The sequence below is a fragment of the Magallana gigas genome, chromosome 9, assembly GCF_963853765.1.
Source record: "Magallana gigas chromosome 9, xbMagGiga1.1, whole genome shotgun sequence".
Classification (NCBI taxonomy): Eukaryota; Metazoa; Mollusca; class Bivalvia; order Ostreida; family Ostreidae; genus Magallana; species Magallana gigas.
The window spans coordinates 30,642,845-30,658,852 of NC_088861.1; the positions used below are offsets into that span (position 1 = coordinate 30,642,845).

A 16,008-nucleotide genomic window follows, 5' to 3' on the forward strand; every position below is an offset into this window, starting at 1 on the left:
TAAAAAGTAATTAACGAGGTTAAAATCTTGCTTTCGACAGCTTGATACAAGATAATCCTAAGGTTGCTATGGACTCTATCGTGCACGTTACACAACACAGGACCCCGAGTCAAAGGTAAGAGGTTACACGAATCTTAGCCAAGATGGACACGTGATGCAGAGTCGGATTGTAGTCATCGAGAACCACAACTCTTGCCATATTCACCAGCACATTTTGAAGCATCGTTTTAATTAATCCATTATTAATTATGGAGGGTAATCGTGTTCAAAAATCCAGACATGTAAACTTGTAAATCCGAATATGCAATCGTGTTGATGTGTGAGCCTGGGCATGAATATGTGTAATTCTGATCGTGTAACCTATAAAACTCGGGCATAAACACGTGTAAGATTTGACTCAGTTCCTTTGCATGATGCACATTTTGCAACTTTATTGTTTACATTAGTTAATTAAACCTTCAACTCTGCACACTTTCAATCCGTAGTTTCTGCATTTGTAACTTCAGGCTCGGCAATAGCACATCTGACAGGATACAAATTGACAAATGTAAAGTCTACAAGTTTGTCGAATTTTGACATGACCTTATATGGAAACAGTGACGTCACTGATAGAAAAAGGCTAGCTGCAGGTAAAGGCATGCCGTAATCGCCGGAATAGGGACGGAATAAATTAAAAAAAAATATTAGGTAAGCCTATAATCATATTATCTCTGGATAACAACATTTCATAGAGTATTATTTTCGGAAAATTAAATTATGAGATTGGTGTAAATTTTATCAAGAGAATGTATAAAAGATGCGAGTAAAGAATTCGATCGGCTTCAGATATCCTCTTAGAACTGAAAAAAATTACATTTAATGACTTTGTTTGAATACACGTGAATAAAGATATATACGCATTTTTATTCATAGGCGTCTGAACCGAGAGGGTGGGGGGGGGGGGGGCTAGGGGGGACTTAGCCCCCCCCACCCACTTTTTGCCAAGCTAGACCTAACCATTAGGAACATAGCAACAGGGAGGATTCACCCCCCCCCCCACTTTTTCCTCGCAACAAACAAAATTGTTCCTTAAAAGACCTTAAAGAGAATGAAATATTAATAGTGATATTGAAAATTAGAGTCATAGTAGGTATACTAGCACCCCCCACCACCACCACCACCACGGATTAGGAATTTTATGATGGGGGGGGGGGGGGATTGGGCAGGTAAGATTGGAGTTATTGGTATACCCTCCCCCACGGATTAGAATTTTCATGATTATGGGAATTCTTGTCAATATTGTTCATGATTAGTTTAGCCCCCCCCCCCCCTTCAATTTGCTTCCGACGCCACTGTTATTAGAGTACATGCAACAAATTGTTAAAGTATAGGCCTCGGCTGAATTAAGAAAATATCTCCAAATGCATCCTTATTGCTACCACAAAGTTGTGACAAGACCCCCCCCCCCCCCTCCCCCACGCGAAAAATTACACGGGGTCCGTCAGCTGAGTTGCAAAGTTATCGATAAGAAAAACAAACTATTTAAAGACATTGGTTTTGAGATTGTGATTACCCGGTAATATGAGACATAAGAAGCGACACCCTCTTTAAAAAAAATGAATAAAAATTCCAAAGATAAGGTTAACTGTCGTGAAATTAAAATGTGTATAAATTATTTTTGAAATGTTTCTTTGCATTGTCGGCAATACATAGGAAAAAAAGCCTATCATGCAGGTAAAATTTGACATTTTTTAAAAATTATTTTAAGCAATTATTACGGGATTGAGTATGACGTCCTGAATGTCGGTTCAATACAGACTCAATTTTCTGGAGAGCTAGTATAATACAGCTTTACAGCCACTTGTGAATGTTATTGTAAAGAGTGGAAATTAAATGTTAATATAGATAAAACAAAAGTATTAATTTTTTCCAAAGGACGAATGTGTAAAAGAGTTTTTTATTTTAACGATAGAGTTTTAGAAATTGTTAAAGAATTTAAGTACCTTGACATTATATTCTCAAGAACTGGCTCTTTTTTAAAAGCCAAAAAACATTTATGTGACCAAGCCCAAAAAGCAATGTATGGTGTCATTAGAAAAATTAGACAATTAATCTACCAGTTACATGTCAGTTAGAACTCTTTGATAAAATGGTTGTACCTGTATTGCTGTATGGTTGCGAAGTATGGGGTTTTGAAAAACTTGATAGTATTGAACGTGTTCACCTAAAGTTTTTAAAGCACATTTTATGTTTAAAAAGTAGTACTCCAAACTATATGGTTTACGGAGAAACAGGTCGTTTTCCTTTATCTGTAATTGTATTTACTAGAATGGTATCATACTGGTGTAAATTAATTTCTAGGACTTATTCTAGCATTACAAATATAATATACCGGTACTTGTTGAATCAGACTGAAAATACAACCAGTACTAACCCTTGGATTGATTGTATTCGTCATGTTTTTAACTCATGTGGTATATCAAATGTTTGGCAAAGTCAGTTTTTAAATATTGTTAACCAAAAGTGGGTTTCAACGGCAGTTAAACAGAGATTATAAGATCAATTTATTCAAAAGTGACATGCTGATATAAATAATTCATCAAAAGGAGTAATATATAAAATTTTTAAAACAAATTTTGGATATGAAAAATATTTAGATATTTTACCCCTGAAATTCAGAAAAATTCTTGGTAAATTTCGTACTTCAAATCACCATCTACCAGTTGAACTGGGAAGATGGGAGGGTATCCCATTAAATGAAAGATTTTGTCCTCTCTGTAATACAAAACGTATAGCCGATGAATTTCATTATATTTTAGAATGTGATGCAATATCACAAGTCCGGAACAAGTTTATAGACAAAAAATTTTCAGCTAGACCTAATGTGTTAAAATTTTCGTATCTTATGACAACGTTTAACATGAAATTGCTGAGAAAATTGTGCATTTTTATAACAAAGATATACGAGGTAGTCTGTCCTCCATGAGTTTCACTTTGTATAACTTTTCCTAACTCTATAACCTTTATATTAATATATGTTTACCTCTGACCAATTTATATGTAGATTTTAATGATATTTTTGTCCTCATGTACCATATGTTTGAAATGGTTTTGAGCGAATAAATGAACTTGAACTTGAACTTGAACTAGCTGCAGGTCTGTAGCTCCCTGTCTAAAAATACAGATGGACGATCTTTGAGCTACAGTGCCTCCAATAGTAAAACTTCAATTTACGGCGCGCAAAAAATATGCGCTAGTTTTTTTTAATTATTATTGAAGATTGTGTTATTATTTATCTTTCACTTACACAACAACAAAAGGTATATATACATGTAAAGTAACATAAATTTTTCCGCGAAAAATTACCAAATCCTTGCAGGTCGTTTATTCTAACTACATGTAATTCAGAAAAATAACAAGAGTAAAAATTAAATGGGGTACTCTATATGCAATGTTTTTGCCCAAAAATGACTAAGTTCAACAGCTGATATTTTTATAAATTATCAGAAATCAAAATCCTAGCAATTTGCATACTTCTGATATATATGTATAAATGATCTGCAAAATCTTGAAAACTGTTCGAGGAGTTATCGGTACAATAAGGGTACCTTTTGACAGCCACTCACCCGTCTGCAATTTTTACTATTTCAATAATCGGAAACCCGGTTAAAAATTCACTCTCAAAATTCTTAGAATTCAGAAGCAATTGAGTTACATGGGACCTCACGGCGGTCTTCGAACCCCATGCCGCTCAAAATATATTTACCCCCTTAGGGAATTTCTTGATCCGTCTCATTTCTAGAAAAGAGTACGCATTTACTTATATTCCAGTTTAAATTACATGTCAATTTTTTTTAGAGATATAAGATATTAGGCATTGCCTTTTATAATACCATGAGAATTATATTACGGAAATTAGCGCATTCGTCACATCGGCAACGATTTTTTTCTACATGAACCTCTTCCGGTTTGGTCCAGTTTCAATCATACCTCAATTTTTTTTAGCTCACCTGAGCCAAAGGCTCAAGTCAGCTTTTCTGATCACAATTTGTCCGTTGTCTGTCGTCGTTGTCGTTGTCGTTGTCGTCGTCGTCGTTGTAAACTTTTCACATTTTCATCTTCTTCTCAAGAACCACTGGGCAGATTTCAACCAAATTTGGCACAAAGCACCACTAGGTGAAGGGGATTCAAGTTTGTTCAAATGAAGGGCCACGCCCTTTTTAAAGGGAAGATAATTGAGAATTATTGAAAAATTGTTGGTATTTTTCAAAAATCTTCTTCTGAAAAACTATTAGGCCGGTAAAGCTTAAACTTGTGTGGAGGCATCAACAGGTAGTGTAGATTCAAGTTTGTTCAAATCATGGTCCCCGGGGGTAGGGTGGGGCCACAATTGGGGGATCAAGTTTTACATAGGAATATATAGAGAAAATCTTTAAAAATCTTCTTCTCAAAAACTATTAGGCCAGAAAAGCTCAAATTAAAATGGAAGCATCCTCAGGAAGTGTAGATTCAAGTTTGTTCAAATCATGGTCCCCGGGGGTAGGGTGGGGCCACAATTGGGGGATCAAGTTTTACATAGGAATATATAGAGAAAATCTTTAAAAAAATTTCTTTTTAAAAACTATTAGGCCAGAAAAGCTCAAAATAAAATGGAAGCATCCTCAGAAAGTGTTGATTCAAGTTTGTTCAAACCATGGTCCCCGGGGGTAGGGTGGGGCCACAATTGGGGGATCAAGTTTTACATAGGAATATATAGAGAAAATCTTTTAAAATGTTCTTCTCAAAAACTATTAGGCCAGGAAAGCTCAACTTTGAGTGGAGGCATCATCAGGTAAGGTAGATTCAAGTTTGTTCAAATCATGGTCCCCGGGGGTAGGGTGAGGCCACAATTGGGTAATCAAGTTTTACAATCTTTAAAAATATTCTGGGAAAGTTTTCAGTCCAAAACTCAGTACTTAGTGTGAAAGCACAGGTTATGAAATTAAAGGTAGATTTAAGTTTGATGAAACCATGATTCCCTAGAGAATAGTGGGGCCACGAAATGGGGAGGGGGGGGGGTTATAGGAATAGAGAAAAATCTTCTTACAGGTACAACAACAAAAGGGGCTTGGTATTTACCAAAAAATAAAAGGTGGATAAAAATTGGCAGATTTTCAATTTTTTTTAGCAAGATCTACTGTACTCAGTTGTCAAGATATTTTGATACTGTAATGCTAATTTGATCAGAATTAAGGCAATTGTTGCTCAGGTGAGCGATGTGGCCCCTGTGCCTCTTGTTTTCTTTTCTAAAAATAATACCCGTGTTTTCGATAGAAAAGGTGTCGTTCATTAAAAGCTTATTGCAACAGTTTAGCTAAATATTATGTTTATTTTTCTTTCATTCCGGTCCGGCGGTTACGGCATGCCTTTTCCCGCAGCAAGGCAGTTGCCATATAAGGTCATGTCAAAATTCGACAAACTTGTAGACTTTACATTTGTCAATTTGTATCATGTCAGATGTGCTATTGCCGAGCCCGAAGTTACAAACGCAGAAACTACGGATTGAGAGTGTGCAAAGTTGAAGGTTTAATTAACTAATGTAAACAATAAAGTTGCAAAATGTGCATCATGCGAAGGACCTGAGTCAAATCTTACACGTGTTTATGCCCGAGTTTTATAGGTTACACGATCAGAATTACACATATTCATGCTCAGGCTCACACATCAACACGATTGCATATTCGGATTTACAAGTTTACATGTCTGGATTTTTGAACACGATTACCCTCCATAATTAATATTGCATATGCTTGTCTAAGACAATTTTCATGAAAATGAAATCCATCACTGTTGATCGTATGATAAAGAAAAATTGTTGAAGCTTTTTTTAAACTCATTTATAAAAAAAAAATCCATTTGAAAACTTTAGAATTTGTGTTGGCTCAGTTTTAAGGGTTTTTATGGGTAGACTTCCGCCACGAATATACATCCTCGATGACAACAATTCTAAAAAGATGTGTCCTTCGTGCTGAAACTGAAAACTAGGTCATCCATGAAATTACATTCCTACAAATTAGCAAAAAAAAAAAAAAACAGAAAGAAAGAAAGAGAAAACAAACAAAAAACACAACCTATTAAAATCACCCCCCTCCCCAAATATAATTTTTCAGCTTCACACATTATTATGAGCATTAGTAATCTTATGTCTACATATTTTGGATAGACTTGTTACTATTTTTAATTTTTCTTCGTGATTTTTATAAATTACAAAATTGGTCCCACGATATTTGAGACCATGTAAGATAAAGAAAGACAACTCTTAAACATGATCTTTCGTACCAAGATTTTTGCAATAATTCAGAGTTCCCTTTAATTGTTCAATTTCATTCAATTTCTTTTCTTCTTCCCATTAACCAACAAATATTGTTTATATTTCCAGATTTTTGTGTGATTTTGCCCAGCAGTTTGCTTCAAAAGAATTTTTCATGTTTTAGATTCATTTTATGTAGATTCCAATAAAAAATCATACAGACTTCATTCATGATTATTTTATCTATCATTTCCAAAACTTAATAACATTTAACTTTCATAAGAAATTTAAAACAGAAGTATTTAATTTTTTTTTTAAATGGGGTTATCTGGAACCAGACTGATACTTTAAAAATTTTCTAGAAAATTGTATAATGAGGTCATATATTGTTTGAATACTGTGCCTAGTATTAGTAGCAAATGCATGCAACGAAAATCTCCTACACTCATTTGGTGTAGACATCCACCTTAAAGGTAGCTTAAAGACGACCTTTTAGCCACTCTTTAAGCTATATAAACTGCTTCAAGGTGGTTTAAAGCGGGTTTAAAACGGGCTTAAAGAAAGCGTAAAAATTGCATAACGGTTCTCTAAGGCAGCTTAAACACTATTGTAAAGCACTCGTCAACACACTTTTAAGGACAACGTATTGGTCCTTAGCGCCCAAACTTATTTTAGCCACCTGTATGCCATTTAAAAGACTTTTTGTTTAAATATAGTGCTTACTTTACAAACAAAATTTATTAACGTAATGACAATTTAATCAATTGTGATCAGTGGACAAATATGATTTAAGCTGCTCGGTATAATTTTACGTTAAATTTCATGACCCCTTTTAAACGATGATTATGTCAAGCATAGTTATAATAAAAATCATTGCATTAGTTTCCCATGTTAATTAAGCCATATTTCCGTGAAAAAAAAATAATGTAAACAAAATCTTTTGAAAGTAAACGTCACAAAAGGTTATTGCATTACTTCGCCTTATATTAAGATTCGCCCCTGACGTCTAGGCAACTATGATTGTATTACGACAATGGCATCGCTATAAATAAATGTCATAATGTTTTGGCATATCAAAAATAAACCTGTGTACATTTTGTTCGTTGGTGTTTCTGAAGTTTGCTATGTTAACAATCAAGGCATAAACTGCGGGTTAAATAAACCAAATCATTCGGGGGGGGGGGGGGGGCAGACGAGTTCTTTTTTCTAAACATTAACATGATGCAGACTGGTTTGTTTTTTTCTATATTACTAAAAGATAATTTCATTTACTTAGAATATTTTTAAATTTGAAAGGAGACCGATTCTGTTGGTGTAAATATGCGAAGGTCTATAACTCTCTCAGAATTGAATTTATTGACAGTAATTTATTGACAATAATTTGTTACTGTAATAACCAAAAAATTGGACCATGCAGGTTCAAAGGTCTAGACACACTACATAGCGATTCTAACAAGAAATATTTCTTCTACATAAACATGTAAGGTAGTTCAGTAAATAATATATTATGACGAAAGTTTCCATGGTTAGAGAGGTTTAGCAAGCCAACGTGTACGCGTACGTATACATGTGGAAAGGAAATTATGTGCATTACGTCATCAGTTTGTCTAATGGCTAATTTCTACACGTATGTACCCGAAAGACCATACTTGTAAATTGCAAAGTACCCCTAAGGTCGAACTTGTAGCTTCTGTTTGCCTGTTGGCTATTTATTTTAACATATACGTTAACTGTTCTTAAGCCTGAATATTTAGTGGGATTACTGATATCTACACTCAAATATTTTCAATAAAATTGAATATGTCATTGGAGTTTTAATACACGTATCTCTTTCTCCATAACATGCAATGGCTCTGCTATTTTATTAATCTGTGTTTAATTAAAATATACATAATTTATATAAACAATGATGTATAAGATTAACAGATGCAGAATTCTCAATTTTCGACTGTGACCAAAATCTTCAACTTAGTAGGAGAGGATATCTAGAATTATATTAAAACATTTACACGTACAGGTACACTTTACAACTGCTAAACAAGAAAAGTAATGAGAGCTGATAGGCGTAGGTCTAACTTGTAACCTACACGTGCAAGTACACCTACACGTTAGTCTGCTAAACCTCTCTATTCTAAGGCAAAAAAAGTATCAACACGATTTTTGCTCTGAAAAAAAAAATTAAATACCCACGACGAGTATCGAACCTGAAACCCTCCGTTTACTAGCATCAGCTCAAATAGCTTTAACCACAACTTTACGTCTAAAATATCACATATACCGATAATACCAATTGAAATGTATCCGAATTTTTTTTTCTAGACTCTATACACTCCATAACTAATTACAGTACCTGCAACGTTATTTTTTACAAAATAAATAATAGGAGAGTATTCGCGCACGGTAGAATTAACGCACGATAGAATAGTATACACGCACGATACGATAGGATTGATACATTAGGAAAAGATACACGATTTCATGATAAAGGTATAATCACTTTAAACGATAAATCTGATAATTGCAGATTTGAGAAAGAACAAGCACGAATCAAAATGTACGCATGATTTCATGTTATTAATAAATGCCAAGTTGTTAATCATTGGTGCATCATTTATAGAATGTATAAACAATATCAGTTAAAAGTTATTAACATAAATGATGAGATTCGATAATCAATAAATTATCTGTATTGCTAAAATTGTTTCCATTACCAAACACCTAAGGTATTCGCAGAAAACACTTCAGCCAGAGATCAATTCCCACAGAAAAAAGCAGTTTCCAATAAAATGCAACTCTTGTTCTAAATAAGTATAAAATTCATCATCAAGACATTTATTGAGGTACATTATTAACCAATATTTATTAAAAGTTATGACAAACTAGGTTAACGAATTAAGAGGTCAAGCACAGGTTTTTAAAAAGAAAACCAATTGGTTCATGCGATGTTCATTCAACAGTATGAAAAAATATTAAGATTTCCCCGATGAAACGCCACCTCTAGGTTGTAAGTTTTAATTTGCAGCTAAAAATAAATTAAATTTCTTACGCGCTGTCCTTGGTTTTTCTTAGGTTGCTGAACGTTTCAACACTTCGATGAAATGGGCGTGTATGTTTCAGTCTTGTCAGTTTCTGCTGAGCTATGTATTTACTTACACAATAAAATCCTTTCTTTGGGAATTCATTCGGGATATAAAGGTAGCAACATTGGAGAAAAAAATACATCGTGTGAATCATTAAAGAAAGCATTTTATTTTTTATATTAGCATCTTTCTTTTAACTAATTAATAAATTGATTATTAAAAGTTAGTAAAATTCACTAAATTATTGTTAATGTACATGAATACGTTAGCTAAAAGAAACAGCCAAATCGTCCCCTGTGAGACTTTGAGTTTGACATCATCATGATTATTTTGTGCTGTCCGATTTTTTATAGGTCGCCGTTGGCTTCGAGCAATCGATTATCAGGGCGTGTCAATTTCAGTTCTGTCAATTTCTTTTCCGTTTCAGCCGTTGTAGATTTCGCCCAATCGATAAACGGGGTGTGTAAATTTAAGTCTGCCTGTTTCTATAGAGCTACGAATTAACTGTGAGTTTCTATATATAAGAAATAGAGGAAACGATACTTGGTAGATGTAAATATAATCATTTTAAGTAAGAAATAAAGGAAATCATACATGGTGGATGTTAATATATTCATAAGCCAGTGTTAAACAGTTACATATATCCTTGATCGCTTCTTTGTTGATGTAACATTACCTACGGAATCAATCTATACTGTTATCAATGTGATAGCTATCAATGCAATATCGAGTCATTACTAAAGTATGTATTCACGTAAATGACATGTACTGTAGAGAAGTCTAATTTAACTGAAATCGTAAAATACTACTATTTCCCACTCCTCAAACGTGAAACATATTCAAAATGAAAAAAAATACATATCACGCGGTAAACAAACAGACAATCATCGTACACAAGGTGTGCTCCTCCACGCTAATCAAAGAATCGGTGTTTGGTGGATCGGTAAACAATGGTCATTTTATGCGCTTCCTGTTACCTTTTGTTATTTAAGATAAAGTTTTAACGTTATAAATTTAATTTATTTTTCATTATTCTGACCTGACAATAGAGAATGTACGAAGACAGCCTTTAGCTTCAAAGTTTGATTACAATCCGAGCGATATTATATATTTTAGCAGAGTAGTTATAAATTGAAAATAGAAAAGCGATTTATTAGAAAATATGAAATAAAAATAAGTATTTGTGTTATAGTTGATTGATGTGAATTAGTTTAAACGCATCTATATTTTTGACATATTTTTGGTTATTTTTTAATTTCACTTCTTTGGAGACTTGTCTAGAATATATAGTCTACAACAATACAATGAAATTCCCTATGGATAAAAAGGCACTATGAAAAACCCAAAAACTATTTATCATTTTCAAGATGAACATTTTAGTTGTTATAGATTGTTTCTTAATTATCGATTTGTTATAAACAGCAACATATGTTCACACCTAGGGAGATAACGCCTTTTTTATCGTTGCTATTTGACAAAACGGATTTAAGATAGAAATTACTGAACGGTCAATGAAACTTATTTGAAACGGGCTTTTTGAGCTACTGCAGGCAATTTTATATACTTGTACTTGTAATTGAGTAACACTTCAACATATTTTGGGATTTTGATTGTCACATGTATTCTTTTTAATATTCTCTTATTCCAACTGGATTGTTAAATTATACCCGTTTAACAAGCATTCAACGAGTCAACAAATTTAAGCCAATATATAGTAATCTTTTTATTCAAAACATTTTCAAGCATTTCACTTATGAACAATTAGAATAGTTTTAAAAATGAATGTATTTATCAAGAATTCAACTGCGTTGACTTTCATGCATAATTTTATTTAATTTTTTTTTTTTTAATTTTGTCCAGCGATCAGAATGGTTTTAAATTACATGTAATTTACAGTCGATAAGACTTTTACTTATACGGTCAATGACTTTCAGGATACTGGGATGATTTGCTCTGAAGCTGAATAAATGTTACGTCCCCCTCGGGATTGGTTTTGTTGTACTTCTTTAAACCAGCTGTATTTTCCTTCTTTCTTATTCGACTTCGCAAGTATTCTGTTAGATTTCTCTTTTTCTCTTCAATGTCATCTCTATAGTCATCTAGGTCATCTAACAACTGCAATATAGAATAGAATCGCCCATTGTTTTGTTCGTTTGAATCGTTACTATCGTTATCATTTCTTTCGTCTTCTTCTCCGCTAGATTTTTGAGTTATTTTATTGCCTCGTTTAGAAATGTGTTCTTTATTCTTTTTACTGTCTTCCTTATCGTCATCGTTTTTTGTCTTTTCATTGTCGTTATTTGTGATACTGTTTTCTTCTCCTTCCCGCTTATCTTCTTGTATCCAGTGTTTTGCCCAATTCAGAAAGAGAAGTTTTTCTGTTCCTATTTTAACTAAAAATATATCTTCGAACAATTCTATCATTCTTAGTTTGTAATATTTCTGATAAGCGTTTCTATCTTGGTGTACACCAGAAAATGTTTGGGACATAACTGCAACTAAAGCATTGAATAAATGAATGAAAGAAAGAATTACATATATAACAAACAATGTATATGCAAGCCAAGGAATTCTAGACTTGTTTAATATACCGATATCATTCAGACCTACTCCAAGGTTAAACATTGTAAGAAACGAGTTTCCGAATGTCTTAAACTCTTCCACACCCGTGCCACGGTAAAGCATATCCATAATTGCTGTAAAGGAAGTCAACAAAAAAAGAAAAACTAACGCAAAGGGAAGAAAATCTTCAAAAACCCCGGATTTAATCATGTATGTAAAAGAAACGAGACTTTTGTTAAAAGGAGTAAAATAAAGCAAGAAATACCAACCACCTATCAGTGCCAGAACTAAATGATAGTCCCAATGTATTTCAAGATATATAAGAATGGATTCCATGAGTACTCCGATTGCAATGAACAGCAAACAAATAATATAGTCAAGATTATGCCACATTAATCCAATATTAAATCCTTTTTCAGCTGTACATCGTCTAACTAACCTCAATATGCACCAAACAGCGAATATAAAGTATGTTATTCAAACCGCAAAATTTATCGAAACCAATGCCTTTGATGACTCGCCTACTTCACAATGTGATGAAGTGTTTTGTGAACAAAAAAAATAGCCTGGTTTTTTCCATCGTCGATATAGTAAATAAAAGTATAAATATGAAATGTGCTAGCATCCAAACTAGAAGAATTGCTCTGTAAGCCAGCCATTTCCTATGCAAGATAAATTGTACTAGCTGATGATTGAGGATCTGAAATGCTTCTTTATGAGAACATTTTGAGTCAAAGAGACTCTCTAATATTGTTCTTTTCTGTTCGTGGTCATTTGCTTGTTTTTTCGCTTTTTTAAAACTACTTGAGCATATAGAATTGTTTGAAGAGCCATTTTCTGCGTCTAAAGGGTGATTTTGCTTGTCTTCAGAATTCTCTTCTTTCTGTGCAGGGCACATACTTATTCTTGTATAGCTTATCAATCGGTCAAATTCAATTACATCGTATTTTCGAATGTCAAGCAGACCATCTTTGATATTTGTAAAGCGATAAATATTTTGAGTGTTAATAAAAAAAATCAAAAAGCTCACTAACGCCAAGTTTGGCAGATAAATGTAGAGGAGTCAATCCAGAACTGTTTTCCATTTTCTTCCAAAAATAACTATCTACTGGATTTTTGAATGCACGTTGAGATTCACAGATGTAATCTTGAAAGACTTCGGACCAAATATATTCAAAAGTTGGTCTGATGTGTTGCATTTTCTCCGGATAAATATCGGCATATTTGATCAAAGAGTGAAAAACATTGTCACCGTCTCTGTTTCTTTTCCATACATCAACCTCTGTTAGAAGATATTTAATGATTTGAAAGTCTTTGTTTCTGCATGCTAGGGCAGCAACACTAAATGGCAGCTGTCCAATTAAAACTGTATTTTTGAACTTGTTACACACTGCACATGTTTTTAACAGCTTTTTGGAGAATTTATCTTCATTTGCGGTTTTAAGAATTATTTCGACAGCCTTGATGTTTCCTTTTACTATAGCTACATGTAAAAGTGTTTGACCTTTGTATTTTGTTTCTTTTCCTCTCTTTTCCATTATACCTTTAGGATGCTTACTTAAGTATTATTTGATAAATTCGTGGGTATTTTTGAACTTTAACGCTATGTGCAACAATGTTTCTCCTTTGTTTTTCGCTTTGTGCCTTCCATTTAGTTGATCTATTTCAGCCAAATGAATCATCGATATAAGTTCATTCAGATGCTCAACGATTGCATTCTCGTTTTCAAATTTTAGTACATTCTCTAATTTCTTAATTTCCTTTTCAATCTTCTCGTTGAAACCAGTATCTGCATTTAATATTTTTAATTCAACGATATAAACTAGTTAATATTTAGCTGCATCTATGTTAATCCTTCTTCCTTAAATTGTTGTTTATCTACCTTGAATAACCTTGCAGATATATTTAGCGGTTTATTACACATCATAATAAGATAAACACGGATCAGTTTAACTTAAGAAAGGTTCTTCTTTTTGAAAAAAAAAACATTTCTACCTTAAGCATTTGACACGCAAAAGTACTGGCATACCACTAATGCAAATTGGCAATAAATTATCAAATTCGATTAAAATATATATTCGAAAGTCTAATGAGGAACTGGTTCATGACAGTTATTATCTTGTAAACACAAATCCTTCGTAACGACATCAAATATAAACGTACCTATACTCATCCTTTTACGACCATTAGGTAAACAATTAATACAATCCGTAATTAAATCATTTTTGGCAGCTGGTTTTGTATGTTAGCCATGAGATTTTTGTTTACAATCAGCCTCCATTACCTCTATCTCGTTTCTCTGTATTGCTGTTACTAAGGCATATATGTCTGTAATAAATACTTCAGTAAATGTAACGTTTTTGTCTAGTATCATTAACGTAACTATTCTTACTTTTATATGAAAAAAGAGAATCAAACCAAATGTTATTTTTTAATATGAAACGATTTCCGTTAAAATTATGTTCATATATATGTTTAAAACACGCCACAGAGAAATTGTATTATATACTATATGTTATGTTTGCCACATGTAAGTTTTACCTCTAATGCCTGTTTTATTGAGAAATTTTTAAACCAAATTGATGAAATGATCTAAAAATAAAAAGCATGATTTGATTTCATACAATGCCAGATGGTTGTACTGGGTCTACTGTTATTTACACATAAATTAGAAATGGTGTAATCTATGACCCATTATTGTCTGAAAATGTTTTAAACGCAAAATGTAGAACTAATTTAATCAAATTGGTAGAGATAAAAAAAAACGTATTAAACTAACTGATTTTTTTTTCAACTTTGAAGACTGTTTTCTTTGATAATTTTTCTTCTTGCAATCAATTAACCTTATGGCTTTCCGTGCGCTTATTTGCTTGTCATCTCGATACCGTAATTGAACAAAACATATTGTATTGAGCACCGTTCACTTTGGCAATGAAAAAGCCACTGCCAAATTATTAGAGTCTTACTCGTTCATGTGTTTCTATTTCACAAATGGATAACTTTGGCAACAACCATATAAAAAAAATTGCTGAGAAAATGGATTTTATTAATTTAGGTTCATAGACATGCTCCTCGTTTCTTAAGTGATTATCACTATTAATATCAATTCTTTGTTTTTTTTAAACACTACTGTCAAAAACAAAGAAAAAGGTTTTGTACTGTTTTGGGTACGTTAAGGCAGCTAAGGTTTCAAAAAAAGATTTTCTAGATTTGTTAAATTATATTTTTAAAAATAACTCATATTCAATCACTTACCTTTCTGTAGTACGATAAATAGCAATTGTTTTATAAAATAGTTCAAAATAAAATATGTTGACAGGGCTCGTGATTTTCAAACAATTTTAAGAGAACAAAGGTAAACACATTCTTGTCAAAAATTATAAAATGGAAAAATTTCCATCAAAATGCTTCATGAATAATTCATTTCCAACATATACCAAGGTGAATAATGTAGAACATATTTGTAACGGATATTATAGAAAATCTTACATCTGTTTTTCCATTTGAAATTGTTGAAACAAGTATCACACAGCTACAATTCGCGAATGGCGTTTGCATTGCAAAATATTTATAGTCTTTTTAAATGCCATCGTAAGCCTATTTAGTGCGTTTTCAGGTAGATTTCTGTCTATAAATAATTATGGTAAAAGCTATAGCATCGTTTGAATAGGGAAAACAAAGCTACATAAACATATTTGTACAAAATATAAGTATCTGTTTTTATGAGCTCTCTATTCATCTTAAGGATTATCTAGTGTAACTGACAGAAAAAATAAAAAGAAAAGTGATTCAAATTTTGCAGCAATTGTCCTAAACACTACGTCAAAAGATTAATAATTGTCCCAATAAAAAATCCAGGTTTGCGAATTAAACACATACATGTACTTACATCGATTTATACAACTTCTTCATTCGTTTAAAACTTTAGAAAAAACGGGATAAACAGTCAGCATTTTATAAACTCTTATCTGAGAGTTCACCAAAGCGTTTTGTATAACAATGATTACAATTTAAACCATGATGGGAGTCAACGGGTATTGATTATATCCTTAACTCCTTCAGAATTGTTCCCATAAAAAGATACATAAGATATTTTGT

At 32.7% G+C, this 16,008-nt stretch overlaps 1 protein-coding gene and 1 pseudogene across 1 annotated transcript in view; one reads left to right on the top strand and one right to left on the bottom strand.

The window, feature by feature from the left end:
* Positions 1-16,008, top strand: part of LOC105319331 (acetyl-CoA carboxylase-like) — a 101,862-nt pseudogene that overhangs the window by 68,838 nt on the left and 17,016 nt on the right.
* Positions 11,144-16,008, bottom strand: part of LOC117691445 (transient receptor potential cation channel subfamily V member 1-like) — a 65,933-nt gene continuing 61,068 nt past the window's right edge. The window contains exons 2-4 of the mRNA XM_066071322.1: positions 14,074-14,238; positions 12,941-13,699; positions 11,144-12,383 (exon numbers count right to left, since the gene is read on the bottom strand). Coding sequence (XP_065927394.1) covers positions 11,269-12,383; positions 12,941-13,448 — 1,623 coding nt within the window. The 5' untranslated portion in view covers positions 13,449-13,699; positions 14,074-14,238 and the 3' untranslated portion in view covers positions 11,144-11,268. The remainder of the gene's footprint in view (positions 12,384-12,940; positions 13,700-14,073; positions 14,239-16,008) is intronic.